Below are 27,691 nucleotides of genomic sequence, written 5' to 3' on the forward strand. Positions count from 1 at the left end.
ATTTACTTCCTCGAAAGTGGCATCTTAAAAATCCCAAACTCATTCTTCCCTTGGTTTATAATGAAAAGATGTGGACAGCTGAATTTTCAATGTGATTACCATACTGAAAACAACAACAACAACAACAACCCACAAATCCAAAACAGCAAATGTTCAAGTTTAAAAAAATATACTGGGTGAGCAATGCAGTAAAAGTATCCACATGAAAACAAAATGGTCAGTAACCTTGTAAGCCAACACGACATTTCACGGTCAACAATGTGAAAAATTGACATTTTCTCAAACAGGCATAAGATGAAGAAGTGCTATTTTAAAATTGTAAAATGAACTTCTGTAAAGAATCTTACGTTGTAATTTCTCATTCCAAATTGATAAATGATCTCAAAATCAAGGATCAAGGTTTGATTACAAATAATAATGCAACGTAATTTCCAAAAATCTTCAATTTCTAAAAAGGAATCACACTCCAATTTTCCCTCCCCAAAAAAGGTTTCACAATTACAAAGTAGAAAAATGGCCAGTCACAAATGCAAAAAACATTGTAATTTAAATATATGAAATCATTTCTAGATTATCAATTCAATATATTTCATAAGACAATTGCTGAAGTTAAAAATACTTTCTTTGAACTATTGCTTTTCATGCTCAAACCAGATTGTTGTAATGACATCAATGAAAGGGACATACATGTAATGCTACATGACAAAGTGAAGTTGAGCCCTGACACAAATACCCTTGTTGAAATCATTTACTTCATCTAACAGTGCCTGTTTGAAACCTATGATTACAAACGAAAACAAAACTCTTCCTAGAGGCTGAATTCCCTAGAATGTAATTTCAGTGTTTGTCCATAACATGGGGTTAGGTTTCTTCTTTTCAGAGTTTTTGTTTTTTGCTCTGTTTTGAAACCCCTGAGACACCATCTGCTTCCAAAGCTTTCTCTTTTGAGTTAATTTCACTAAATCCATTTGCTGTCCCATTTTGTTCTTCAGTGATTTCTTCATTTGCAGGGGAAGCAGATTCTCCTTTTTCTAATTTTTGCTGCATTTCACGGAGCTTGGTAACAGCTTTATCTATTGACATTATGCTAATAAGATTAAAGTCATGCATGCTGACTAGATGAAGCATGAAGTTTCGACATAAATTCTTCTTAATTATTTTCTGTCCATAGTTTTCTACAAACAGCATACAGGCATGATTCATTTGATTGTCAGCAATAAACCTATTTAATAAAAATAACACAAACATCAATAGAGATATAAAGCATTTTTGTCAAATGCAACATGGTAACTACGACAGACCAGTAAGTGATTTAACAATCAGTAAAACTACAGTGAATCTGAGATTCAATGACCTGAATGGACTTACCATTTTAGAAATTTAAAGAGATTTAATTTAACCAGAACTTCAACAGATGTCATTTCTGTTTGTCCTAATGAAATGGCATACAGCAGTATTAAAAGTAGAGAGCATTTTCTCTTGCCAACACCACTTTCATTAACTCTCTACATACACACTAACTGTCCCCTTTAGTCTCTTTCTTGACTTTGACGTACTTTCCTAGTTCAGAAGCAGTGTTTCTCTGCATTTTCACTTCATGGAAAACCTTTAAAGAAATGAAGATGCCACATTTGTGACAATACGGATATACCTTGAAAGCATCACGCTAAGCCAGACAGAAAGACAAACACCGTATGCTCTCACTTATATGTGGAATCTGGAAAAACAGAGGTGCCTGGCTGGCTCAGTTGGTGGAGCACGCGACTCTTGATCTCTGGGTCGTGAGTTTGAGCCCCATGATGGGTGTAGAGATTACTTAAAAAAATAAATTTGAAAACAATAACAAAACTCATAGAAAAAGAGATCAAACTTGTGGGTACCAGAGGCAGAAAGTGGGAGGAGGGCAGATTGGAGGAAGGTGTTCAAAAGGTACAAACTTCCAGTTACCAAATAAATAAAGTACTAGGATAAATAAATAAATAAAGCACTAGGAATATAACGTACAACATGATGAGAACAGCTAACACTGTTGTATGATATACAGGAAAGTCGTTAAAAGAGTAAACTAAGAGTTCTCAACACGAGAAAAGAATTTTTTTCTTTATTCTTCTTTCTTTTCTTTTTATTGTATCTATATGAGAAGAGGGATGTTAGCTGAATCTATTGTTATCATTTCACAATAAATGTAAATCAAACCATCATACAGTATGTCTTCAACTTACAGTGATGTATGCCAATTATTTTTCGATATAACAGGGGAAAAAAGCCACATTAAAAAAAAATTTGAAGGTGTCACAACAAATGTGGTTACAGTGTGGCTGTGTTGACAGAAAGGAAGTAGGGTGCCCCCAAAATGAATAAAATTTGAAAAAATCAAATTGAACCAAACAGGGGAATGGCTGCTCAGTTACCCACTGAAACGAGTGTCCAACAAAGTCTGTAAGGCCTGCCTGCAGGGGTGCCTGGGTGGCTCAGTTGGTTAAGCGGCTGCCTTCAGCTCAGGTCATGTTCTCAGGGGTCCTGAGATCAAACCCACATCGGGCTCCCTGCTCAGTGGGGAGGCTGCTTCTCCCTCTCCTCCCTCTCCCTCTGCCACTCCCCTCCTTGCGCTCTCTCTCTCAAATAAATAAATAAAATCTTAAAAAAAAAAAAGGCCTGCCCGCAGATATTTTAAAATCTAAAGTTTACCCAGCTACTTGCCACTTTATAATGCTAGTATAGCATGAACCCCAATAGCTGTTATACTAACAGAGTTAGATCAAGGAATGAAAATGGAACCCAATAAAGTAATAGTAGGACTAAAATTCCATCTTGAAACTGACATATCAGGACAAAAGAAAAAAGAGACTTAACCTAAGTTTCGAAATACAGAAATTATTCATAACTGAGTTTTAATGACTACACCAAGAACCAAACATTTTCTGTAAAAGGCTAGATGAGTAAACATTTTAAGCTTTGTAAGCCATATGCGATCTGTTGCCTTTTTTTTTTTTTTCCCCCAACCCACTAAAAATGTGAAGATTATTCTTAGCTTAAGGCAGTGTACAAAAAAAGGCTATGGCCCATGCACCCCAGACATCTGGGCTGGAACTATGTACCAATTCCTTTTTACTCCCTAAGAGTAAAGAAACAAAAGTGCCCCTTACCATTTATTTCATTATAAATGAAAAAACTTTGGCTGCTTATGCTATAGAAGAAAGCCTTAAATGAGGATCTAATAATAATAAAGGTACAGAAGAAAAATATGTGTACTGACAGGCAAATAGTTCACATACAGGGAAGGAGGGCGATCTGCAGGAAAAGCAACGCTCTGGAAGATAACTTTTAGCCACAGTGGCACAAGAAATAAGTACTGTTCTACCCTGACCATTATGCAATGGTAGTAAGAAATCAGAAAAGCTACTTATATTCTCCAGAATTAAGCAATTTTAAAAAACTGTAGTAATAGTGTGATAAGCAATTTTCAGATTTCTAGGTATGTAGCAAGGGACATACTATTTTTAAATCCTTGGCAATAAAATAAATGAAAATTGGGTCATTTAAAAAAAGGGACATAATAAAAATGAAAACTGCTGTTAGATGGAGCTAACACCTTTCTTACATAAAACCATTTTTCTTTCTGCAGTTATAATACTTTGGATTAGGGTAAGATTTAGGGCACACTGTATCTAATTTTACTAATATTTTTTAGAGGAGGGAGAGGGGAAACGGAGAATCTTAAGCAGGCTTCGCACTGAGTGCAGAGCCCAATACAAGGTTTGATCACACGATCCTGAGATCATGACCTGAGCCAAAATCAATAGTTGGACGCTTAACCAACTGAGCCACCCAGGCGCCCCTAAGCCAACTGAATTTTAAGTAAGATTCAAACATAAAATTTACAGAATGTGAAGCAGCAAGAAGAGCATAAAGGAAATGGAATATTTAAATTTAGAAATACCATACCCATGTTTCATGACATGGAGATTCCACAGTTTCATCACCTCTTTCTCTCCTTCGTTAACATCAGAAAATTCCTCGATTTGCTAAAAAAAAAAGAAAGAAAGAATACCTATTAAATACAGAAAAAACAAAATTCGTATTTCTAAGAAAAAATTATGAGACTATCATAAACAGAATTTTTTTAACAATATCACAATTCATTTATACAGCAAAGTGGCAACATTTGTTAACAGAACTTTTATTTAAGTAATTTTAAAAGGGAAACCCTAAGTTATAAAGTAGTTACCTACTTCAAAAAGACCAAAAACATGATACAAAATCACAAGAAGAAAATCTTTGTATGTCCTTCAGTTGGTAACTGTTTAAATGACACAATTATAAAAATTGTGGATTCAAAAAAAAAAAATTGTGGATTCCTGAATTCCTTTTAGAAAGGGGTCCTTTACACTAAGTTAAGAGTTTAATCCATATTAAACAACTAATAGTTTTTAAACACGAACCACTTCATCATAAGATTCTAAAATCACGGTCAATGGTGATAACAGTAATACTCACTGTAATGGTTTTTTCTCTTAGCCATTCAGGATCTTTTTCATCTTCACTATCTACTTCCATTTCTTGTGGACGGAGAGGTAAACAAGTATCACTATGGAAATATAGACGATTGTGTCCACTACTATACGTTCGCTGCTGTTCCACTTCTCCATCTTCAGATTCAAGAAATTCAGACATGCTTGCTTTTGTTCGTTTTGGTCTGATGAAAAGAAATGTTGATGTAACATTAAATGACAGGGATAGGATTCTTTCTATTTTACACCTCTCAAATAGAGTACATTCCTCTGGCACAGGTTCCTTTCTAGGTATGCACACAGTAACTTCCACTGGGAGAATTCTTTAATCCCTCTAATCACTGTAGCAGCAGTGACATTAACATTTAAGACATAGGAAAAAGTTCTAAAGAGGAAGTGAGAAAATCACTACAGGGGCTGGGGAGGGTTATAAAGCAGTATACCACCTCAGACACTTAGCTAATAATCTGAAATAATGACTCCCACCCTAAACAGTAGCTCTGTCTAGCTCTCCTTTGTGCCTCCACCATCACCAATAAGTCAGAGAATGAGTTTTGTTCTATGACCTTTTTACCTACCTGCACACAAGAATATGTGTGATAGGTGTTCTCTTTACTGGCCCATTGCGACTAAAAGCAAATCCAGGTTGGCGATGAATATCCTGAGGATTTCCTGCATAGGAGCCATCATAACACTCGTTGATAGAAACATCTATTCTAGCACCCTTTGGATGATACTGTAACAAGAATGGCAAGATGCTTAGAATAAGGAAATACTAATTATCTCTACCCTACATACCTATCACTTTAACTAATTAAAAAGTACTTGTGGCTCTTAATGTTTTGAAAACTAAAATGAGCCACACATACAAAAATGGTGAAAGGAAAGTAAGAAGACCTGGAGTCAAGAAGATCTGTTAAAATCCTGGCTGTGACATTTATTGGCTTGGTAACTTTGTACAAATTATTTGTTTGAGTAAGAATAAAAAAATCACCACTTAATTCAAAGAGCCAATGTGAGGATTATAGAAGTCAACATAGGTGCACTATGCAAATATACGTAAACTGAATCACTGTAATTCATGCATATGGCAATCCATCAAATGCAAAGATTTTGGCATTTTGTGCAGAACAATTTATTTATTTATTTTAAAAGATTTTATTGGGCGCCTGGGTGGCTCAGTCATTAAGCATCTGCCTTCGGCTCAGGTCATGATCCCAGAGTCCTGGGGATCAAGCCCTGCATCGGGCTCCCTGCTCAGCAGGAAGCCTGCTTCACCCTCTCCCACTCCCCCTGCCTGTGTTCCCTCTCTCGCTGTGTCTCTCTCTGTCAAATAAATAGATTTTATTTATTTAAGAGCGAGAAGGGGAGAGAGAATGAGATTGAGAGAAAGAACATGAGCGGGGGGTGGGGCAGAGGGAGAGGGAGAAGCAGGCTTCCCTGCTCAGCAGGGAGCCTGATGTGGGGCTAGATTCCAGGACCCTGGGACCGTGACCTGAGCGGAAGGCAGACGCTTAACTAACTGAGCCACCCAGGTGCCCCAAGAAGCACAGGTTTTCAAAGTCAGATTGTCTTATGTATTATTGGAAAGAAAAACAAGAAAAGTCACTTACAACATAATTGAAGATAAATCTGCTATGGCAGAGTTTAAGATGCTTGAGTAAACTATAAAGTTTGCGACAGTTCAGAGTACACCACGGGCAATGTAGGTCATCTCTTGCTTCAGTTTGTTGTCTTGTATTGTTGTTATAAAGGAACTTTAAAATAACAAAAAACAAAAAACAGCAAATCTTCAACTTAAACATCTCAAGGTATTTTGTTTCAACATCACCTTTACAAATACTTAAAACAATTTACAAAGAAAACCAAATTAGAGACATTCTTTTCATTTAAATATGCCAAAATATTTCAGATGTAACATGCAAATAAAGGCATTTCATGATTACTTAAAAAAGAAGGGCGACTTATGTTTACCTGATAAAATATTCTTAATTTTTGTCGGTTTTCATTTGAAGTATCTTTTTCTTTTCTTGTTTGTAGGTCTGTATTCAATGATTCTTTAACAGCTGAAAATATATACTTTTATATTTAATACAAATACGTGCTTATAAAAAGTGAAATAATATATCTTGTAAAACTAAACATTAAAGTTTTCAATTCTACCTACAGTACTTAACAAAATTTTTTTAAATTTTATTTTTTTAAGATTTCTTTATTTGAGGGGTGCCTGGGTGGCTCAGGTCATGATCCCAGGATCCTGGGATCGAGCCCCGCATCAGGCTCCCTGCTCGGAGGGAAGCCTGCTTCTCCCTCTCCCACTCCCCCTGCTTGTGTTCCCTCTCTGGCTGTCTTTCTCTCTGTCAAATAAATAAAACCTTAAAAAAAAAAAAAAAGATTTCTTTATTGGAGAGAGAGTGCACACACAAACAGGAGAGGGAGAGAGTATCTGAAGCAGACTCCACGCTGAGTGAGGAGCCCTATGCGGGGCTCGATCTCACAACCTTGGGATCATGACCCGAGCCGAAACCAAGAGTGGGACGCTTAACCAACTGAGCCACCCAGGTGCCCCACTTAACACAAGTTTTGTTCTCATCCTCAAGTTATTAAGGTCTTTACTGGCAGGACCCATTTTTTCCCTTTAAAAGTCCATCTCTCTCCCTCTCCAACCCCCCAAAATAATAGTAATAAAAAAAACCCACCTCTTATATTCTAAACCATTATGAAAGTAACCCCAAGTAATTATATGTAGTCGCTATAATATTTTTTTTTTTTAAAGATTTTATTTATTTATATGACAGAGAGACACAGTGAGAGAGGGAACACAAGCAGGGGGAGCGGGAGAGGGAGAAGCAGGCTTCCCGCGGAGCAGGGAGCCCGATGCGGGGCTCGATCCCAGGACCCTGGGACCATGACCTGAGCTGAAGGCAGACGCGTAACGATTGAGCCACCCAGGTGCCCCAAGTCGCTATAATATTTTAAAAGCACTCTGAGATCAGAGGTGGTTTTGATTGGTCTTTGTATTCTCAGTGCACAACAGTGAGCAGATATCCACCAAGTGTTGATTTAACAAAAATTAAAAATGACTGTATTAGTATCACCCCAAATCCAAAAGATAATGGATTAATAATTTTGGTATATTTCTTTACAGACTTAAAATGTTTTTCTTTTCCCTGACATAACTAACCATTTCATATGTACAATTTTGTATAAAACTTTCTTTCTCAGTTTCTTTGAAACACTTACCTATTAGACTGGCCATAGAGTACTTTAAGAAGTGCCCAGACCACAATTTACTTGGGAAATCTTTGCTCTGACACAGGCCATTTCTTACATCTCTTTGACTCATTAACGGTAACTTACAATGAGTGGACATGAGTGGTCAATGTCAAAGACAGCTGTCTTAAGCCTTCTGTCTTCTTTAAATAGAGTTAGATAAAAACATATAGATGCTCTCAATTGAGGGCAGTGTTCCTATCAGGCAGATACAAGATGACAGAACACTACACTGCACCTGAGCCTTAACTCAGCAGAGTTAACTCCATTTGTAAGTCTTTTTCCTCTAAAAATTTCCTGCAAAATTTAACCTGGTAAAATTCAAGTTATGATGATCCTCTTCCAGCCCTAAAACTGTAAAAACACTCTGAAATACCGAATTCAGTTCTACAACATATACAAATCTTTACATGAATTATAAAAAGCATACAGTTCCAAAACCCTTTATATAGCTGCAGTTCCAAAATCTAAAAAGGTATGAAAACCAACTGTTTTTCTCATGAGCTTCAGAGAAATTTATTTGGTGGAAAAACTTGTCCTAAACTGACATGAGGCTATCTATAGATGGTGTTATATAACATATGGCATATGTATATATATATATATGTATATATACATATACTATATATACACTATATATTTCATCATGCTTTTAAAGCTTTTTAAAAAAAATTCCCAGATACATCTGTCACAAAACATAAAGAACTGCTGATATTTCCCAAAGAATAATTATTAGAGCAAATGGCAAACAAATTAATCTGAAGCCAAGTGCTAACTCTACAAAACATTACTATTATTTTAAGTTTATTTATTTTTTTTGGTAACCTCTACACCCAATGTGGGGCTCAAACTCACAATCCCGAGATCAAGAGTTATTCCGAGCCAGCCAGGCACCCTTGCAAAGTACTATTTTGACAGCAATGTTTTCTTACCTATAGTCTGAGTAGGTTTAACTGAACCAGGCTTGTTTTCTTGATGAAGACTCTCTGAATTTCTAGTGGCAAGAGGCTTGGCAATAGGAGCTGTAGATTTGTCACTGGTTTCTCCTGTCCAACGAAGAGTGAACTGCAACGTAGGTCCCTGAGAAAATGTTTCAAATGGAGGCAGCCTCTAAAAAAGAAAACATATGAAAAGAGTGAAGGTTCCACATAATGAATTGAAAGAAATCACAGGAACAAAAAAAACCTCCTGATACCTATTATGATAAATTAATGTGGATTTGAAAACCTAAAATGCCGACAGAGATGGCCAGGCAAGTAAAGCACATATATGGCGCAGTACAGACTGAAGTACCAGAGGGCTCAGGTTGCCTGAAGAGGCAGCCACTTAACAGCAATGGATGAACTGTTGCCATGTGCAAACAGAGCCCCAGCACAGCCAGATTTTCAGATTTTTTCAAAAGAAGTCAGAAATCCAAGTTCTCATGGGAAATCTTCCTATTCTTACATGTTGGTAGTCAATGAAAAATGGTTTTAAAAACAGAAAAACTGTGGTAACCAAAGCTTGCCGGTTTGCCACCTGTTAGATGACCAACTACTTTCTTTTTGTAAACTGAACGCTTACAGAGATTAGTAATTTTCCCTGACTTCTTCAGCTTCAACGACAGCTGCCCTTGTTTCTCCTGTTTGGGTTTTGGGACTCTGAACTCTCTTGGCTTTCCTCCTCAACCTCTAATCACTTATAAGATGACTCTTCTCCTGGTCTCCTTAATTCCTAGCTAATATTTAGCCATTTGCCCTAATCTCTCACCTGTCCTTAAGGATTTACTTAAGGCTGATGATCCCAAATTGATTCTCCATTCTTTATACTGGAGGTCCAAAACTGTATATCTCAACTGCCTCTTGGACATTGCCATTTGGATGACATCAATGTCACCTTGAACTAAAAATATATTTAGACATGATTCTATTTTCTTTCCTTCCCAGGTATAATTAGTTTTGTTCCTAGCATTATCATTCTACCAGGAACCCTAACCTAAAAACTTCAGAATTACATTTGACTCCTATTTTTCTTTTGTTTCTCTTACATAATCACCAAGTATAGATCCTTACTACCTTATTACTACAGTATCTCAGCTGCTCTCCTCCTTCTAATTTTTACTTCTCAATTCATAGATAGAAGACCAAATAATCTTCTGAAAGACTGCTTTCATGTCTTCCATAGAAACGTGTTTAATGGGACACCTGGGTGGCTCAATCAGTTAAGCAGCTGCCTTTGGCTCAGGTCATGATCCCAGGGTCCTGGAATGGAGCCCTACATCGGGCTCCCTATTCAGCGGGGAGTCTGCTTCTCCCTCTCCCTCTGCCCATTCCCTCTCTCAAATAAATAAATAAAATCTTAAAAAAAAAAAGAAAAGAAACCTGTTTCTTTTACTGCCATACAAGCCTAAACTCCTACATCTTTATTACAAATAATCCTCTTAAAACTATTAATTTTGGACAGGAATGAAGTAAAAGTGTGCTTTCATAAACCAGTTTTGAAAAAGTAAGTCTCCCCATATCTAGGTATTTATCTCATAAAAATATTTGCAATGCATAAAGATATATGTACTAGTATATTCACATTTGTGAAAAGGTAAAAAAAAATTAATATAATTGAATTATCCATTAAAATAGCATTGGTTTAGTAAATTATGAGACATTTATTTAAAAGAATACCACAAAGCTTTTAAAAAGAACCAAATCTAAATGCTCTGACTTTAAAGGGATGCCCTATTGTTTCAATTTCTTGGGAAAAACCAACAACTCATGTAATTCTTATTTTCTTGTGAATAAAAATTTAAACTTTAAAAGAAATTTAAAACATAATGAACAACTGCATGAAATTCAAACACTATAGATAAGCATAAAAAATAAAAATTTAAAATCCCATCACCTAGAGGTAACCACCATTAATTTTAGAAAAAGTAGGAATATGTATATTATTAAGTAAAAACGAAATACCATGGAAATCTTCTTGTCAAAGTATTGTTCTTTTTAAACTATCTTTTTAGATTTAAGGTATTTCCAACTTCTCACTACTTAAAAATTTTTGACAGCATCTGTCAAAATAAAATAACTAATGAAAGTGAATCATTTCTCCACTGTAAAAATCTACATCTTTTCAGTTAACCAGTTACTATACCTTGTGACAAAATTGAGGAACTGGGCTTAATTGTTAATGCCTATAAACACAATTTAAAATGTCATCCATATTGCCAGTCTGCCCTCCAGTAAGGCTGTCCCCAGTTATTCTCACATTGAAGCATTATGTGAGAATACATGTCCTCACATCCCAAACTAGACACTGTCAATCTTTTTGTCAAATTAGTGAAGTATTATCTCTGATTTTGTTTACACGTCTTTGAATACTAAGAAGGTTGAATCTTTTTAAAAGCTTGCTAGCTAGTCATCTATACTTGCCGTAAGAATCGCCTGATTGTCCTTTAACCATTTTTCTAATTAGATTGCTTATTTTTCTTATTGATTTATAAAATTACACATTCATATTAGCTTTTTGTATGTTACTTTTTCCCTGGCCTATCACTTGTTTTTAACTTTGGATTTTTAGTGGAGAAATGATTCACTTTCATTAGTTATTTTATGCTTTCTAACTTTTGCATCATACTTGTAAGAGCTTTCTTCATATTAAGATTATATTAATATTCATCTCCATTTTTTTCTGAAGTTATGTAATGTTAATTTTTACATTTCATTTGTGAGTCTTCCGGAATTTATGAGGTCTAAGTTTATTTTCAGATGGCTAGAGACCAGTTCTGTCACAATGAATGAATGATCTTTTCCACACAGATCTAATACCAATTTTATCACAGGCTGAAGTCCAAATGCACATGGAACTATTTTAAAACAATGCTTCAGTGATCCACTCATCTATTCCTATGTTTATTATACCATACAATTTAAGGTTTTTTGGTTTTTTGTTTTTTTTTACCTTTATAGTATGTTCTACTATCCGTTAAGTAAATGTTCTTGGAAAACTTCCACAATATTCCTTACTATTATTACATATTGTCCTAGGTTAACTTGAGACTAATTTTAAGGCTTAAAAAAAATCCTAGGATTTTGTTTGTGATGGCACACTGACATAACATATTTGGAAATAAATGACTGATTTATTCCGTTGCGTCTGCCTACCCAAGAAATATATTTATTCTTTTAAGTCTCAGAAAAGTTACTTTAAGTATGATTTATCTAAGTTCTGCAGATTTCTTGACAAATGCATTATTGGTCATCATATGTTGCCTGCTGTTACTATGAGCAGGATTTACAACAGTTTGTTGTTGCTGTTGTTTTTAATTCAAGTTAGCTAACACATAGTGTAGTACTGGTTGCAGGTATAATAGTAGTTAACATTTATTGAGCACTTATTTTATGCCAGGCACGATGCTAAGCATATTTATTTCATTTAATCCATCAATTCTATGCCTCGTTTTCTAGATGAGAAAACTGACACACAAAAGCTTAAATAACTTGCCAGAATGCCACACAGCTAGGTGTGGAGATTTGAACCTAGTACTCTGGCTCCAAGGACAGTGCTTTCCATTGAATACTTTGACTAGGTAATCTTTATTTGTATATTTCAAAGTATAAACACAAAGGACCCTACTTCCAACATGAATTTGCATCTGGGAAAGAAAACATCAATCAAAAATGGGAGTTCATGACTATAATGTGCTCCACCTTCTAAGCAGTCCATACCTTCCCATCAAGAATAGTCTCCCATGTTGCTCTTTTCTTGCTTATTGGACATTCTTCCATTTCCTGCATGGCTACTTCATATTCCCCATCTAAAAGCTGTAAGCGCCTGTTAGACAAACACATACACTTTAAAGTAACCTGTGTATTATTTAAGTACACAAATTCTACATCTTCAGATTTATACTAAAGAGCATTTATTAAATTTATAAACTAGCTTACATACCCAATGAAATTTTGAAATATACCTACTCTCCATTCCTGACAAAAGCAATTTTAATTTGCACTAATAACTATTACTACTAGAGAATTATTTCATTACTGTGGCTAGTCAGATACAACTTATTATACTAACATATAATATATGCCTAAATTCTCAAATCTTGGTAAATTTTAAACATTAAGTATAAAGCACAAGTGTAGGCTTTATACTTTAAGAAAATGGGATAACAACAGTGTTACAATACTTGCGTTAGGTAACCACTAAGAATTATGCCTCTGTGATTTCTGACTATTGAAAAAATTTGAACTAGAATTCTTGAATTTCATTCATGACCAGTAAACTTGATGATTATGACTCTAGTAACTATAAGATCCTGGGGGCACCTGGCACATATAGGTGCTCAATAAACATTTCATGGATGAATAAATGAATGAAATACCAGTTGAATCAAAGAATTATGCCCAACTCACAGTATAGTTTTAACGTATGTGTGCATATACGTGTGTGTACATACAGTTTGTATTATTTTTTTTCATACCTTTTAACACTGGTAACACTACCCTAAACACCATTCTTCAACCATGCTCAATGATTAATTGTATGTCACAAGAATCTGGTTTCTCTTCATCAGTCTTGGAATAGTTCTGTTAGGACAGCTAACATTTATTGAGTGCTTACTATGTGCCAGGCATTATTTGGAAGACTTTACATGTTTCACTTAATTTTCCCAACTCTATGAAGTAGATTACTCCACTCTTCAGAAGAAGAAACTGATGCAAAAAGATTAAGTAGCTTGACTTAAGGTGACAAAGTAGGCAGCGCTAGCAACTGAATCTGGGTAGCCTATCTCTAAGTCTGATCTTAATACCAAATGATTTTGAGACTTAAGAATTTTTGTCTTTATGCTGTGCGCCTTGAATTTATTCTACTTCAACAGTGTAGTAGTAAAGCTATTCAACTTAACATTTTAAAAAGCTATTTTTATGTATTTGTATAGGTAATAATACATTCATATACTTCTAAACTGAAACGAAGCTTCCCTCATGCATTTACATGGCTACATAATATTCTATTTTATAGTTGTACATTTGATAGCTACAATCCAATTTACTCTCCTACCTGTAATGCATGAGGAGGCCCTTTTTTTTCCCACAGCCTCATCAACAGTGCTTTATCAGTTTTTTGATCTCTGCCAAACTGGTAAGTGAAAAAATGACATCTCAGTGTACTTTTATATTCAGATGTCTTATCTTTTAAATGTTTAAGAACCACATATATTTTCCTTTTTTGTAAACATTTTTATTTTATCTCTAGCTCATTCTTCTACTGGGCTGTGGTATTTTAATGAGTATGATCTTATTACATTAAAGAAATGAGACATCAATCTACAGTAGGAGTTGAAGTTAATTCTCCCTTGTCATCCTTGTCATTTTATTTTTGACATAGTTTAAGAGGACTTCTTTGTTTTCAGAATAAGTTTTTAATTTTGCTTAATATTTCATACTTTATATGGTTTTTGAATTGTGGTAATTCTTTAAGGAGACCTTAACTTCTTTGAGATTATAAAAAGAACTTTTTACATTACACATCTAACTCCTCAGATCTTGGCTTGCAAATACTTTTCCTCCATTAAAAGGAATCAAGACTAGGAGCGCCTGACTGGCTCAGTCAGAAGAACCTGTAACTCTTGATCCTGGGGTTGTGAGTTCAAGCCCCATGCTGGGTACAGACATTACTTTAAAAAATAAAAAATATTTTTTTGGGCTCCAGTGTGGAGCCCACTTAAAAAAAAAAAAAAAAAAAGGCAAGGGGGTGGGGGACACCTGGGTGGCTCAGTCAGTTAAGCATCTGACTCTTGGTTTTGGCTCAGGTCATGATCTCAGGGTCATGAAATCAAGCCCAACCCCCATGTCGGGCTCTGCACTAAGCAAAGCCTGCTTGAGATCCTCTCCCTCCCCCTCTGACACTCCCCTCGTTCACACTAGTGCATGCTTGCTCTCTCTCAAATAAATAAAATCTTTAAAAGGAAAAAAAAGGGAATCAAGACTGAAGAAATGGCCAATTCCAGAGCAGAAGTAGGAGAGGGAGAATGTAAGCCTGGGCTATCTTACTATTCAGAAAATAAGGAAAAACAACAAAAAATTAAGTAAAAAAGACATATAGGACCCTGTTTAGAGGGGCTCCTCCTGACTAAATTTGGGACAACCTGAGCATTAAAATGAATAACAACATGAGTAGATTAAAGCAGAATGAATAAAAATGGAATTTGTTACTGATTAAGAAGAAATACTGATTAAAAAATTGATAAAAATAAGTTGAGAGGAATGCTCTTCTATTTTATAGGAAAAAATGCCTATAAACATGGAAGAAATGACAGAATGTTAACATTTTGGCAGCTGCCATAGGAATAATTTTTTCAAGCAAGAATCACTGATGGATGCTAAACTTTTGGGTGGAAGGTTTTGGGGCAGAAAATGCACATTTACCCAGTTGAAACTGAGATTACCATAGAAATTATGTATTAATTAATTAAAGGGAAAAGATACCATTACAATGGAGAAATACTGTGACCACCACCATAACCAAGTGATCAAACCTAATTTTACCTGCATCTGTGATGTACACAAAGAACACATTACTTACTGTTCAGGGTATCCTGCCCAAAATGTTTAACCTGAATCTAATCATAAACTGAGAGACATTTTGCAGAACTACAGGCCTGTACTTTAATTTTTTAAAATTTTATTATGTTATGTTAATCACCATACATCATTTAGTTTTTGATGTAGTGTTCCATGATTGTCTGCATATAACACCCAGTGCTCCATTCAATACATGCCCTCTTTAATACCCATCACCAGGCACCCATCCCCCCACCCCCCCAGGCCTGTACTTTAAAAAAGTGTCACAAATAACAACGAAAAGAGAAAGACAGACTCATAAATACAGAAAACAAACTAGTGGTTGCCAGAGGGGAGGAGTGTGGGGGAAAAGCAAAATAGGTGAAGGGGATTAGGAGGTAAAAACTTCCAGTTATAAAATAAGTAAGTCACAGGGATGAGAAGTATGAGATACAGAATACAGTCAATCATACTGTAATAACTTTCTATGGTGACTACACTTATCGTGGTGAGCACCACAAAATGTATGCAATTGTTGGAATCACTATGTTGTACACCTGAAAGGAATATCATGTAAAAAAAGGCAATATTCGAATTATAATTAACAATAAAAAGTTTCACAAAAGGCAAAAACAAAAGAGAAAACAAAGGGTTGGAGAACTATCCCAACTGGAAGGAGACTGAATAGATACGGCAACTTGCTACAGATCACAACCCGTGGGGTGGGGGTGGAGATGGGACAGCTACGAGGGGCATTATTGTGGTCAACTGGGGATAGTATTTGTTGTGTTATGTTAAAGTTCCTGAGTATGACAAGTGTATTGGTTACACCAGTGGTTATGAAGGAAACTGTCCTTGTTTTTAGGAGATACATACTGAAATGTTCAGGAGTGAGGAATGAAGTAGTATGTCACATTCTAACTTTAAAATGGTTAAGCACAAGATTAAATACACACTCACAAATAAAGCAAATGTGGTAAAATGTTAATGACTGATGAATCTAGGTAAAGGGTATGTGGGTATTAATGATCTATCTATATTGTTCAACTTTTTTATAGTTTAGAAATTTTCAAAATTATCGGGGGGAAATTCTCCCATGGTTTCTACTTGGTACTTTTAGTCATTAAATAGAAAGCAGCATTTCATACATACAAGGAATATGTTAATACATGTGTAAGGCAGAAAGAATTTTAAAAAGCACACAATACCCACCCCCATGCTGCCTAAAACAGAATACTGACCAACATCAATGAAGTCCACTGTCTCACATCCCAGTTGCTTCTCCCATAAACTTTAACTATGATCTCCTAAAACATGTTTCTATTGTTTCCCATTTAAATCTCTAACCTACAAATTTCTGACTTTAAGAAGACACTATAATGGTTTAATATAAAGTGATATAGTCTAATAGTAATATTAAGTGATTTATTCTAACACAATACAGCAATACAGTAGCCAACATTTATGGCATTATCCTAACCATCTTTGCTTTCCTATTAAAAGACTTGTAACTTTCCTCACCTGGTGGCTAATAAGCGACAGTACTTTTTAAAGAGTAGGAGGAATGTACTAATTGCTTTACTTGCCTCTTTCCCCATGCCTAACTAACAGTGAACTGTGTTAACTACCAGCAAGCAGACAAAAACAAGAACTCATGGCACATTACAGGTTCCATTCCCCAATCCTGTCAAAAAAGAATACTGCCTTTGCCTCCTAGATATTCTTTTACTGGCACTAAGATGCTTCACTCCCCAAAAACTGGAGATGGTGACAAATCCAGGTGTTCTTTGCTACCCTGTGCCAAATACACAGAGCCACACGATGACAACACACAGATTTCTTCCTCAATTTGATAATACATAACCTCAAGATTTGCACATGGCCCATTTCATTCAGGTCTCTTTCAAGTATTACCTTCTCCTAGACCTTTCTCTATAAAACAACCATTTATTCTCTCTATTTTTCTTCACAGCACTCACCAATAGTGAGTTACTGTAATTTCTGGGTGGTGGTGTCTGTTTCTTCCACTAGAAGTTAAGTCCCACGAAGGCAGGGATTTTGTTGCCTTTTCACTGCCTAGAACAGTGTCTGACAAAGAGTAGACACTCAGAAGTGACATGCCTAATAAACAATCTTAACTGAGCCATTCAAATAGCAACTCATCTATGTTTATTGCTTTCTATGTGACAAAGAGAAAAATTCAGTATTTACAAACTTGTTTTATCATTTATAAGAATAAAGAGAAACAAAGGCAAAGAAATATCACCACTATATTATTCTTCAGAATAAAAACATTTCTAGAACATTAAGGGAACCTCACTTGTCCATCAACATTACCTGTTTTTATCAAATACGGTCATTTGTGCAACAAATGTCTTTTCCCCATCTTCACGATTTCGTTTTCTTCTAGCTGGAAGTTCTTCATTGACATCTGAATTTCACAAACATTTCTTATAAGTCAAATATTCAAACACAAAGGTCTTTTTTTTTATATGATCCCTTATCCCAAATTAGGTACAAATTACAATTAATTTGTGATATAACGTCCAGACTTACACTTTTCAATTTTATGTTTTACCGTATGTGTATGTCCTTACTAGGCAAGGAGAAAAAAATCCTCACTTATGGTTACTTTTCAACTCCAAAGGCTACTTCAAGACTCAAAGATTATTTCCCCAACGGTGCCTCTCCACTGAACTTCACATATACCTCTATTATACCATTCAACATCATTTTGCTACAATTATTTATATCTATATCTGCACTCTAGGTCAGCTTTTGTGAGTTTCTGGAGGATAGGACTGAATGTTTTAATGATCTTGGTATTTCCAGCACTTGTATGTTGGTTGAATGATTACCTCAAATGTGGATTCAGAACTGTTGGGAAGACAGAAGGATAGATATGTGATAAGCAAATATAATAAAATCTTAGTTATAGAATCTAAGTGCTGGGTAGACAATGTTCACTATATAAAACTCTTTGGACAGTCACATATGTATGAAATTTTTCACAATAAAATGTGGGGGGGGGGGAGGGATGAATTCATTGTTTTGTTTGCTGAGAGACTAATTTGAAATACCAGTCTTCTCCATCCAGTGTTCAATATACTTTTTTTACTACATGAAATATGTTTCATCATGTAAAAATGAGAACTTTACAGATTAAATACCTAGTACAGCACAACAGCCAACCGTTTAAGCTCTAGGGTAATCTACCATAAAATTAATTATCTCATCAGACTGTAAAATATCTGCAAATAGAGGTCATTTCATGCCTTTAGAATGCATGCAATTTACTTCTAGTTCTGCACCATTTTCTTCCTTGGAAAAGCAAAGTTTAAAATAAAACTATTAAAATAAAAATTACCAATATTTTCATTGGTTTCTCCATTAATCATTCCATTAAACTCTCTTCTTCCTGGACGAGTCACTCTAAATAGCAATGAGTAAGACTTCACCATATGGCTGTTACTAGGTTCAAATTCATTACTGGAAACTGCAAGGGACGGGAAATTTCCAGGTTTTGTTTGATTGAGATCAGGATTCAAAGGCACCTGCTTTTTACCTGTAGGAACTTGCCTTATTGGACAACTTACATCCTGCAAAGGCAAAATTATGAAATTATACTTATTTATGCATGTGCAATTATTGTAAGAATTATAATAAAACTTATAATCACAGATATAGGAAACATCATTACCAAATGGCATGCTAAAATTCTAACCATACTTCTGAAAATTGTGATGAAGCAAAAAGAAAATTTGGAACAGCTATATCCCAAATACTAACTATTGAGGATTTCTTCAATATAATGAAAATGATACAGTATATCCAATATTTAGCTGATGGTCATCTAAAATAGTTTTAAATTAGAAATATGGATAAAAAATAAATTGGAAATATGGAATTAAAACCAAGCTTAAAATGTTAAGCTCATATAAATTAGTAATCTTTTCCCTTAAATTTTCTATTTTATTTTTTTTATAGATTTTTTTTTAAAGATTTTATTTATTTATTCATGAGAGACAGAGAGAGAGGCGCAGAGGGAGAAGCAGGCTCCCAAGGAGCAGGGAGCCCGATGCGGGACTCGATCCCAGGACCCTGGGATCATGACCTGAGCCGAAGGCAGACGCTTAACCATCTGAGCCACCCAGGCACCCCTATTTTATTTTTTTAAAGATTTTATTTATTTGTTTGACAGAGAGAGAGAGAAAGTAAGAGAGGGAACACAAGCAGGGGGAGTGGGAAAGGGAGAAGCAGGCTTCCTGCTGAGCAGGGAGCCTGATGCGGGGCTCGATCCCAGGACGGATCATGACCTGAGCCGAAGGCAGACGCTTAACGGACTGAGCCACTCAGGCGCCCCTTAAATTTTCTATTTTAACAAAATAATTGATAGGACCATTAGAAATGAAAAAAGATGATTATAAAAACACCACTGTCAACGTTATGAAATAGTAAATCCATGTATTTAAATGTTGCTTAATAGAAGCAATATTGTTCATCTTATGAATAATATTTTGTAATTATATAACTGGAATTATGCTTAGTTGAAAAACTGGAAGATGTGGAAGACCTTTATAACAAGATAGTGGCTTCTTTTTGAAAACAGAATACATTCTTAATATATTAAAAAAAAATTCCACTCTACAAAAAAGTATAAAATGAGAAATACGTAAGTTACCCCCACCTCCCCCAGGTCCTAGAACTCCAGAGATGACTAGTATTAGCAGTTGGTTATGTATATCCTTCTTTTTTTTTTTTTTTAAAGATTTTATTTATTTGACAGAGACACAGTAAGAGAGGGAACACAAACAGGGGGAGTGGGAGAGGGAGAAGCAGGCTTTCTGTTGAGTGGGGAAGCCCGATGCGGGGCTCGATCCGAGGACCCTGGGATCATGACCTGAGCCGAAGGCAGATGCTTAATGACTGAGCCACCCAGGCGCCCCTATGTATATCCTTCTAAACAAATGTTTACACCTATTATTTTTTTGAAACACAAAAAGGACACTATAATTATATTCACATTTTTTTTTGCCTGAATTTTCAAGAATGTTCACATCATTGCTTATCATGCATATGGAGATTGCATGGGAGTGGGGAATGATATTTCTTAAGTTAAAGTTTTGAATATATACTTACACTGTTGTCTCCTATCACCTTAGTCCACTCCATACCAGTGCTTTAGTAGTGCTCAAGCCCTGTGTCACCATACTATGATTTTGGAAGAACATCAACAATAGGAACCTCTATATAGGTCATTCCTAATCTTAAAATACCCAAGATCTTAAAGCTACTAAACGTGTATCTGTTGGCTTTAGTGGGTTGCCGAGAAAATTTAACTATCATAACATGTTTCTGTGGGGAAAAGATGTGACCTTATAAATAAAAACTTGAGGCAATGTATTAATAGGTCAATGGCTAATAACACTGGCAACAGAATTTCTTTGCCCGAGAGTAGTGTTACAAGAGGTAATCCTTTTGGGAAAAACTCTTGCAGCCGTTATTTAAATTTCAATTGGTACAAATTGCTAAAAAGCTGAGAGATCGAAGTGGTAGGGAAGCATCTGAATTTATGTCCTAAGGTGCTAAAAGATAGCTTCTTCCCTTCAATGTAAAACTCCTATAGCAGAAAGTTTTATGCAGATACCTCAGCCAGCCCAGAAAAAACATGAAGATCTGGACAGTTGGCAAAAAAGGTTATCAGTTTTTTAATTCAGCCATCACCATATTTAAAAGCTTTCAAGGTTTGGGGTACCTCAGTGGCACAGTCGGTTGGGCGTCCAACTTGGTTTCAGCTCGGATTGTGATCTTGGGGCTGTGGGATTGAGCCCTTCCTTGGGCTCTGTGCTTGTTGCAGAGTCAGCTTGGGACTCTCCTGCACCCTCTCCCTCTGCCCCTCCCCCCCACATGCTCTCTCTCTCTCTCAAAAAAAAAAAAGAAAGAAAAAGCTTTCAAGGTTTAAAAGCACAATATATATGCATGAACATACTCAATTAAAAAATTATTCCTCAATCTACCAATATTGTGTTATATGTTACCTTTCTTTTTTTGTGGCAAACCTTCACAAGCAGGACTTCCAAGGTAACAGAATTTTGTTCATTTTCTGAGTTTTGTGATGGCTTATCTAAATAGAAAATCAAAACTTTAAAAATGTTTTTGTTTAAAAATATAAGTATTGTACTCATTTTCCTAAGAAGTCTGGGAATTTCCAAAAAAAAGACTTCCTATAATAAAGACTTCTCATAAGTTTACTCATTTTTTCCCCCAAAACCAGTTCCAATTTGCAACAAACTCTTTAAAAGCCTTTATATATAGTCATTTAAATAAACCTTTCACAATACAATTATAATTACCTTCCTACAATACTGTGATTTCCTTTTGATTCAAATAAGATGTTCAATTATTTTAATTAATACTAAAAACATTTACTGATTATATGGCTATAAAGACTTAACATTTATGATAATAAGAATATAATAAACTACTAGTCGAAAAGTATTTTTGACAAATACAGTTAAAGCTTCTTGGCAGAAAACACAAATGAGACAGTCAAGACAGACAGCCACACACAAAATAAACATTTAAAATTTTTTTCCTTCTCCCAAAATCTATTATTAGAAAAATTACTTAGTTTAAGATACATTTAAATTGAACTAGTTACTATTATATATTTTTTATTTTGAATGCACAGCAATATCAAACCAAAAAGTTCTTTGACTAGGACTTGTGATCAAAGGAATTAAAATAATGGATTTCATATGTAAAAGTTATATAAACAACTATATTATCATTTCAAAAGAAAGATAGTTTTTTACCTTTTCCCTAGAATTTCTCTAAAGCCTGAACAGGATAGCTAAATTTAGGATATTATTTACTACCTAGGGGAATCTCTCTTGGTTTACAAAGTTTAGGGATTTTAATTTTAAATAATATTATGTCTATATTCTCTGTTATCAATTAACTGACAAAGGCTTTTACAAATTAAGGTTCTAAAGTACTTCTCTATAACTTGTCTTTAATCCCAGAGGCATTATTAATAGTTCAAACTATTTAATCAATCATCACTAGGTTTCAATAATATACAGAACTACTATAACAGCTGAATCTATAAACATAAACAAAAATAATTTTCCTTCTGAGATTTTGGACAACACTTTTTTCTACTTAAAAACATTCTTCTTATATAGGGTGTAAGCATAAAATACAATCAGTCTCTTTGAAAGTTGTATTCAGGCAGGAAAAAAAAAATTCAGTGTTTAAAATGCAGTAACAAAAATGCTCTCCAAACCATACTCACCATGAAAATAGTACCCTAATAATCTTTGTGTATTCATTCTAAGCAGTTTCAAATAGTAATATATAAACAAAAGTCTTCATTTAAAAACAAAAGGAAAAATAATCAGATTTTAGGGATCTTGATATTGGTTTTCTATCTTGATTTCTTAAAAATATTATTTCTTAAAAAAAAAAAACTACAAATATACCTTGATTAGACAAGAGAGGCAATATAGCTGCTTCTTCCCAACTTCCACTAATTTTCAAAGTTATAATGGGAAATTATTTTCTGGAAACAGAAGTACCAACAGAGTTTACTTTCTCATTTACCTCTAACATCAGAAAAAATAAAAACTTCAAGTGAATTTGAGCAATTTTGAACTCTATGTATTCTGTCATGTAGACAGGAAAAAAGTTTAATCAGACTACTCTCCAATTAATTTCAACTAATTCAAGTAAAATTAATTCAACTTAAGTATTAATCAAGTGACAATATTAATTAGTAAATATTCAATTAACATCCATCATCAATTTCAGTTATGGATAACTTACATATGTTTTACGTACGTCCCTGGGAACAAAGGGCTAATGAACCTATAAAATTCAAACCATAAACTTTAAAGTATTAGAGTCCATGTACTTTAAAAGTACGACAGAAAACCAAGTATAAAGAATGATTAGAAATAAGGACTCTATAAGATGATTATAAGTAATTTAGGAAAAAACATAAAAATGCTCCTCAGTTTACTTCTATATAAAAATGGACCAGATCTAAGGCAAAACCAGAAGTTACATTAGCTAACAGAGATATGACCAGATTTCAAATTCTTACATAAAAAACTTGACTAGTTATCAAACTGTTCTAATATAACCATATTATTATTAAACTTTATTTCTTACTAAACAATACCAAGGATGATCACCTTGACATGTTTCTTAAAAAGATTTCATTCCATTACACGATAATAAAGATGGATTAAGTCAAGCAGCATTTTATCCATTTTGAAACCAACTGAAACTTTACCTAGCATGCTTTTACCTCTTTTAATGAAGTAACAATTAAGACTATATACTTTTCTTTGTAAAATATCTAACATATTGATATATCCCACTGGTAGCAGTAGTTGTTTCTATTTTATTATTACTGTATTAAAAAAAAATATGATGCAATACCATCAACTAAAAATGCTCATGCAGAAAGGATTCTACTCAGGGGACTCTTCACCTATTTCAGGTTCTAAGACCATTTAAAGTCCAAAAAATATTAGAAATAAAAAATGGCAAAATCTAAGAAATTTAATTGTATTGAAAAGATTTTCCCATTATTTTCTAGTTATAACCTCTGGAAAGATGATGACTCTGAGTAGGGTAAGATAATGTTATATAGCTTTTTTTTTATATCAATAATTAGTGTCCTAAAAAGAATGGTTTATTAGAGATAAGAGTTGGAATTTCATACAGCAAACATTTACCTTCAAGAATGATCACACACAACACTGAATAATTTTAACAATTTCAAAATCTTAAAACTTAAATGGCTAGCAGGAAAGCAATAAGGAAACCAGGCTATGAACAGGATTTTATATATATGGTCCACCTACAAAAGCTTTTAAGCCAGTTTCTTAAAATTTGTTCCTCAAACAACCTATTTCTGAATTATCTTGGTGCTTTATTAAAACGCAGACTCCTAAGCTGTATCGAAACCCTACTAGATCCGAGTCTTTGTCCAGGTAATACATATTTTAAACAAGCTGCCAAAATATTTCTATACACACAAAATTTAAGAACCTCTACTTTTAAAGTTTAAACAGGTATAAACTACATCTCCCACATCCCATCATCAACCACAGAAAGTAGTAACTGAAATTGTTGGAGAAGTCAACTAAAGAGAAACTGAATTATCAGAATCGACATTTTTTCCACCAAGTATAATTTTATAAATTTACACACATACACAAAATAATTTCTTTTTTTACATTTACAAAGGCATTTTATTGTTAGAATGCCAATATATTTAAGTACATACCATTTTTGTGGAAGAAACCAGTAAATGTAAGCTGCAGATGGGCTGACAAGCTAAAAAAAAAACAAAACACAAAAAACTTATCACTTTAATGCTCTATAATAAAAATAGCCCTAAACTTTAAAAAAAAACACTGAAATCAAAGTTACTTCAGCTAATTTATAAATGTTTGATTTTCTTATTCTTAACTTTGTGCAAGCCCATGACTCTACATGTATACACTCTCTATATACATAAAAACAAAACAACCCAATACACAAATACACCAAAGGAGTAAGTCAGAAAAAAACAAGATTACCAAATGAGGGGCAAGATTATTTACTGTTTTAGTACTCTACCTATAAAGTGTGGACACATTTCCCCTCCCACCCCTCAAAAGAAAATTTTGATAAGGATAGCAGAGTTCATGCGAAAGTGTCTATTTTATTTTAAATAAAATAAATTTTAATATTTTAAAGCTATGGAAATTCAATCTCGTAACAAATGATACAGAACCATCACTTTCTTCTTCCATTGGGGTGAAATATACAATTACAGATCTGCTATAGATTTGTAATTTATTGTCTCAACATGTCATTTTCATTTAGTTTTAGAAGCAATGGAAAAGGAAAATAAATTAAACGGATCCTTTTGAAAATTATCCAATAACAAGAGAAAAACTATTAAGATGAGAGAGAATAAACAGAAACATTCATAGGCTTTTGTAGTTCCTTTAAACTGCAAAAGAGAGCAATCAGTTAATTAGAAGCCATTCATAACTTTCTAGAACAGTTTTTGTCGTGTGATACAGACAGACACCAGATTATAAAGGACTAGACAGAACAGATGTTGGGGGAATGGAAGCAACTGATTCCTTACTCAAAAAATGTACTAGTGTAAAAGGCAATAAGGTGACAATCTAGTCATTCTTATAATCAGAGGGAAAGAGTTATATAAAGACATTGAGGCAAGAGAGTTTTAAGGAGCAAGTAATGATTGAAAATAAGAACATATTATAAAGAAGTTAGCTTTGTAACTCTGCCCAGGATTCCTCTCGTTCTTAAAGAGGACAGTGATCCTTCAGAAGATGTGAGGATGCCTCTATCTTCTTACCGAGGTAAGCCATGAAACTGTATGCTAATAAACTACAGGGTGGGGGGTCTCAAAGGCCATTTCCAGAACACTACTAAGAAAAGTATGCTAGGGGGCGCCTGGGTGGCTCAGATAGTTAAGCGTCTGCCTTTGGCTCAGGTCATGATCCCAGGGTCCTGGGATCGAGCCCCGCATCGAGCTCCCTGCTTGGCGGGGAGCCTGCTTCTCCCTCTCCCTCTACTGTTCCCCCTGCTTGTGCTCTCTCACTCTCTGTATCAAATAAATAAATAAAATCTTTAAAAAAAAAGAAAAGTATGCTAGGATATCAGTAAAGGACAAAATGACTACGGAAGAGTAGAAATGGAAGGGTCCAAGCAGAGTTTTGAAAGCATAAATATGAGAGAAAATGAAGAATAACAACTATAACTTAAGTATCAACAAAATAAAAATGGTACACAATGGGATTCTTGAAAACAGGTAATTCATGTGTATTACTTTCTGACATGAATCAGATAATATTTTTAAAACACATAAGGAGTGGGAAGAGGAGGGCTGACCATAAAAGGGGCATGAGGAAATTTTTAGGAATCTTTATCTTGATAGTGGTGGTTGTTACCTATGTACAGCTGTCCAAATTTAGAACTATACACCAAAGAGACTGAATCTAACTGCATGTAATTCACACCTCAAAAAAAGTACATTAAGGGGAGATACTGTAGAGGCCCAAAGGAATTTTTCAAGATGATGGAAACATTCTATATCTTGATTGTGGATATGTATTCTTAACTTGTATACATTTGTCAAAACTAACTATATACTTAAGGTGGGTGTATTTTACTGAATGTTAGTTATACCCAAAACGGATTTTCAAAAGTATTATCTACCATCTACAAGATCTATATGCCATTTTACTAAAAGATAACTAGCGTTCTCCTATAAAAATAGTTCCATAAATGTCACCTTACAAAGCAGAATTAGCAAAACTCCAAAACATAACTGAAGACAAAGGGGATTATTCTATAATTTCCACACGTTAGAAGACAATCCATTAGCCACAACCAAATCTATCCTATTCTTAATTGCTTGAGTTAAACCTACACACCAAGGCCAGGTTAATTTTCTTAAAACCCCACTCTGAATATATCATTCCTCTCTCCAAATTTTCCAATGAATCCCTAAATGCCAAATCTTTTGTCTAATTGCTGTCTGTAATAAGGCACCCTTTTCTTTTTATCTCCACTAAAGCCCTATGTAGAAATAAACAGGTCAGAATGGTAAAACAAACAGAAAAATCCAAGTTTAAATTCTAGCTCCAGTTATTAGCTGTGACCTGATATCTATAAAACGAGGAAATGACCTAAGATTGTGAGGCTTACATAAAGTATCCATCAAAGTACTCGCTCCCTCTTCTATAATGGCCCCATTCCCAACCATCCCAGAGCTTAATGATCACAGCTTAATCTCAAGTACTTGTATTTACCACTTTTTTGTCACTTTTTTCACACACATACTACCTTTTGAGACAATCTTTTTATTACATCAGTGTCCCTCGCACCTAGCAGTGTCTTACAGAAAGGCACTCAACATACTTTTCAGAAGAATAGCAATGTCCTCCTAGAGTAAGATTTTTTTTGTTTTTAAATTAAACTCTATGTCCAACATGGGGCTCAAACTCACGACCCAGAGATCAAGAGTCCCATGCTCTACCGATTGAGCCAGCCAGGCGCCTCTAGAGTAAGAGATTTTTAAGGCCAGGGATCATGACCCATTACATTGTAGTGCTTACAGTATTATTTACATTGTTTTTATAGAAAATGTGGTTCTAAGTTCCAACTCTGAAATACCAGAAACATCTTGCATTGATCTACCCCAGAAAATATTTTAAATTAGTGCTACTCAACATATGGTCTGCAAACTGAGGTCACTAGGAAAACCTGTTACCATTCCACAAGGTAAGAAACTGAGAGTAAGACATGAACACTTTTATAGAAATTTAACAT

General features: G+C 34.6%; 1 protein-coding gene across 1 annotated transcript; it reads right to left on the minus strand.

The window, feature by feature from the left end:
- Positions 1 to 136: 136 nt before the first annotated feature.
- Positions 137 to 27,691, minus strand: SUZ12 (SUZ12 polycomb repressive complex 2 subunit). Its single transcript, XM_081805939.1, has 13 exons — positions 27,633 to 27,691; positions 24,624 to 24,673; positions 21,361 to 21,446; positions 18,690 to 18,921; positions 17,660 to 17,753; positions 12,482 to 12,587; positions 8,717 to 8,894; positions 6,486 to 6,577; positions 6,125 to 6,268; positions 5,090 to 5,247; positions 4,498 to 4,696; positions 3,946 to 4,025; positions 137 to 1,222 (listed from the first exon to the last, which is right to left on the minus strand). Exons 1-13 carry the CDS (start codon positions 27,689 to 27,691, stop codon positions 877 to 879), a joined length of 1,824 nt encoding a protein of 607 aa, XP_081662065.1. The 3' UTR covers positions 137 to 876.

This window comes from Leptonychotes weddellii, chromosome 15 (genome assembly GCF_054177405.1).
Source record: "Leptonychotes weddellii isolate Sample4059 chromosome 15, ASM5417740v2, whole genome shotgun sequence".
Taxonomy (NCBI): domain Eukaryota; kingdom Metazoa; phylum Chordata; class Mammalia; order Carnivora; family Phocidae; genus Leptonychotes; species Leptonychotes weddellii.

What these genes read in the sequence shown, in the direction of transcription:
- SUZ12 (XM_081805939.1), bottom strand. Translation starts at nt 27,691, where the DNA reads ATGTTAAATTTCTATAAAAGTGTTCATGTCTTACTCTCAGTTTCTTAC. An exon ending in GTTTCTTACCTTGTGGAATG is followed by an intron (nt 24,674 to 27,632) that starts GTAACAGGTTTT and finishes TTTTTTTTTTAG; the next exon opens with CTTGTCAGCCCATCTGCAGC. An exon ending in TAAACCTACTCAGACTATAG is followed by an intron (nt 6,578 to 8,716) that starts GTAAGAAAACAT and finishes ATATATTTTCAG; the next exon opens with CTGTTAAAGAATCATTGAAT.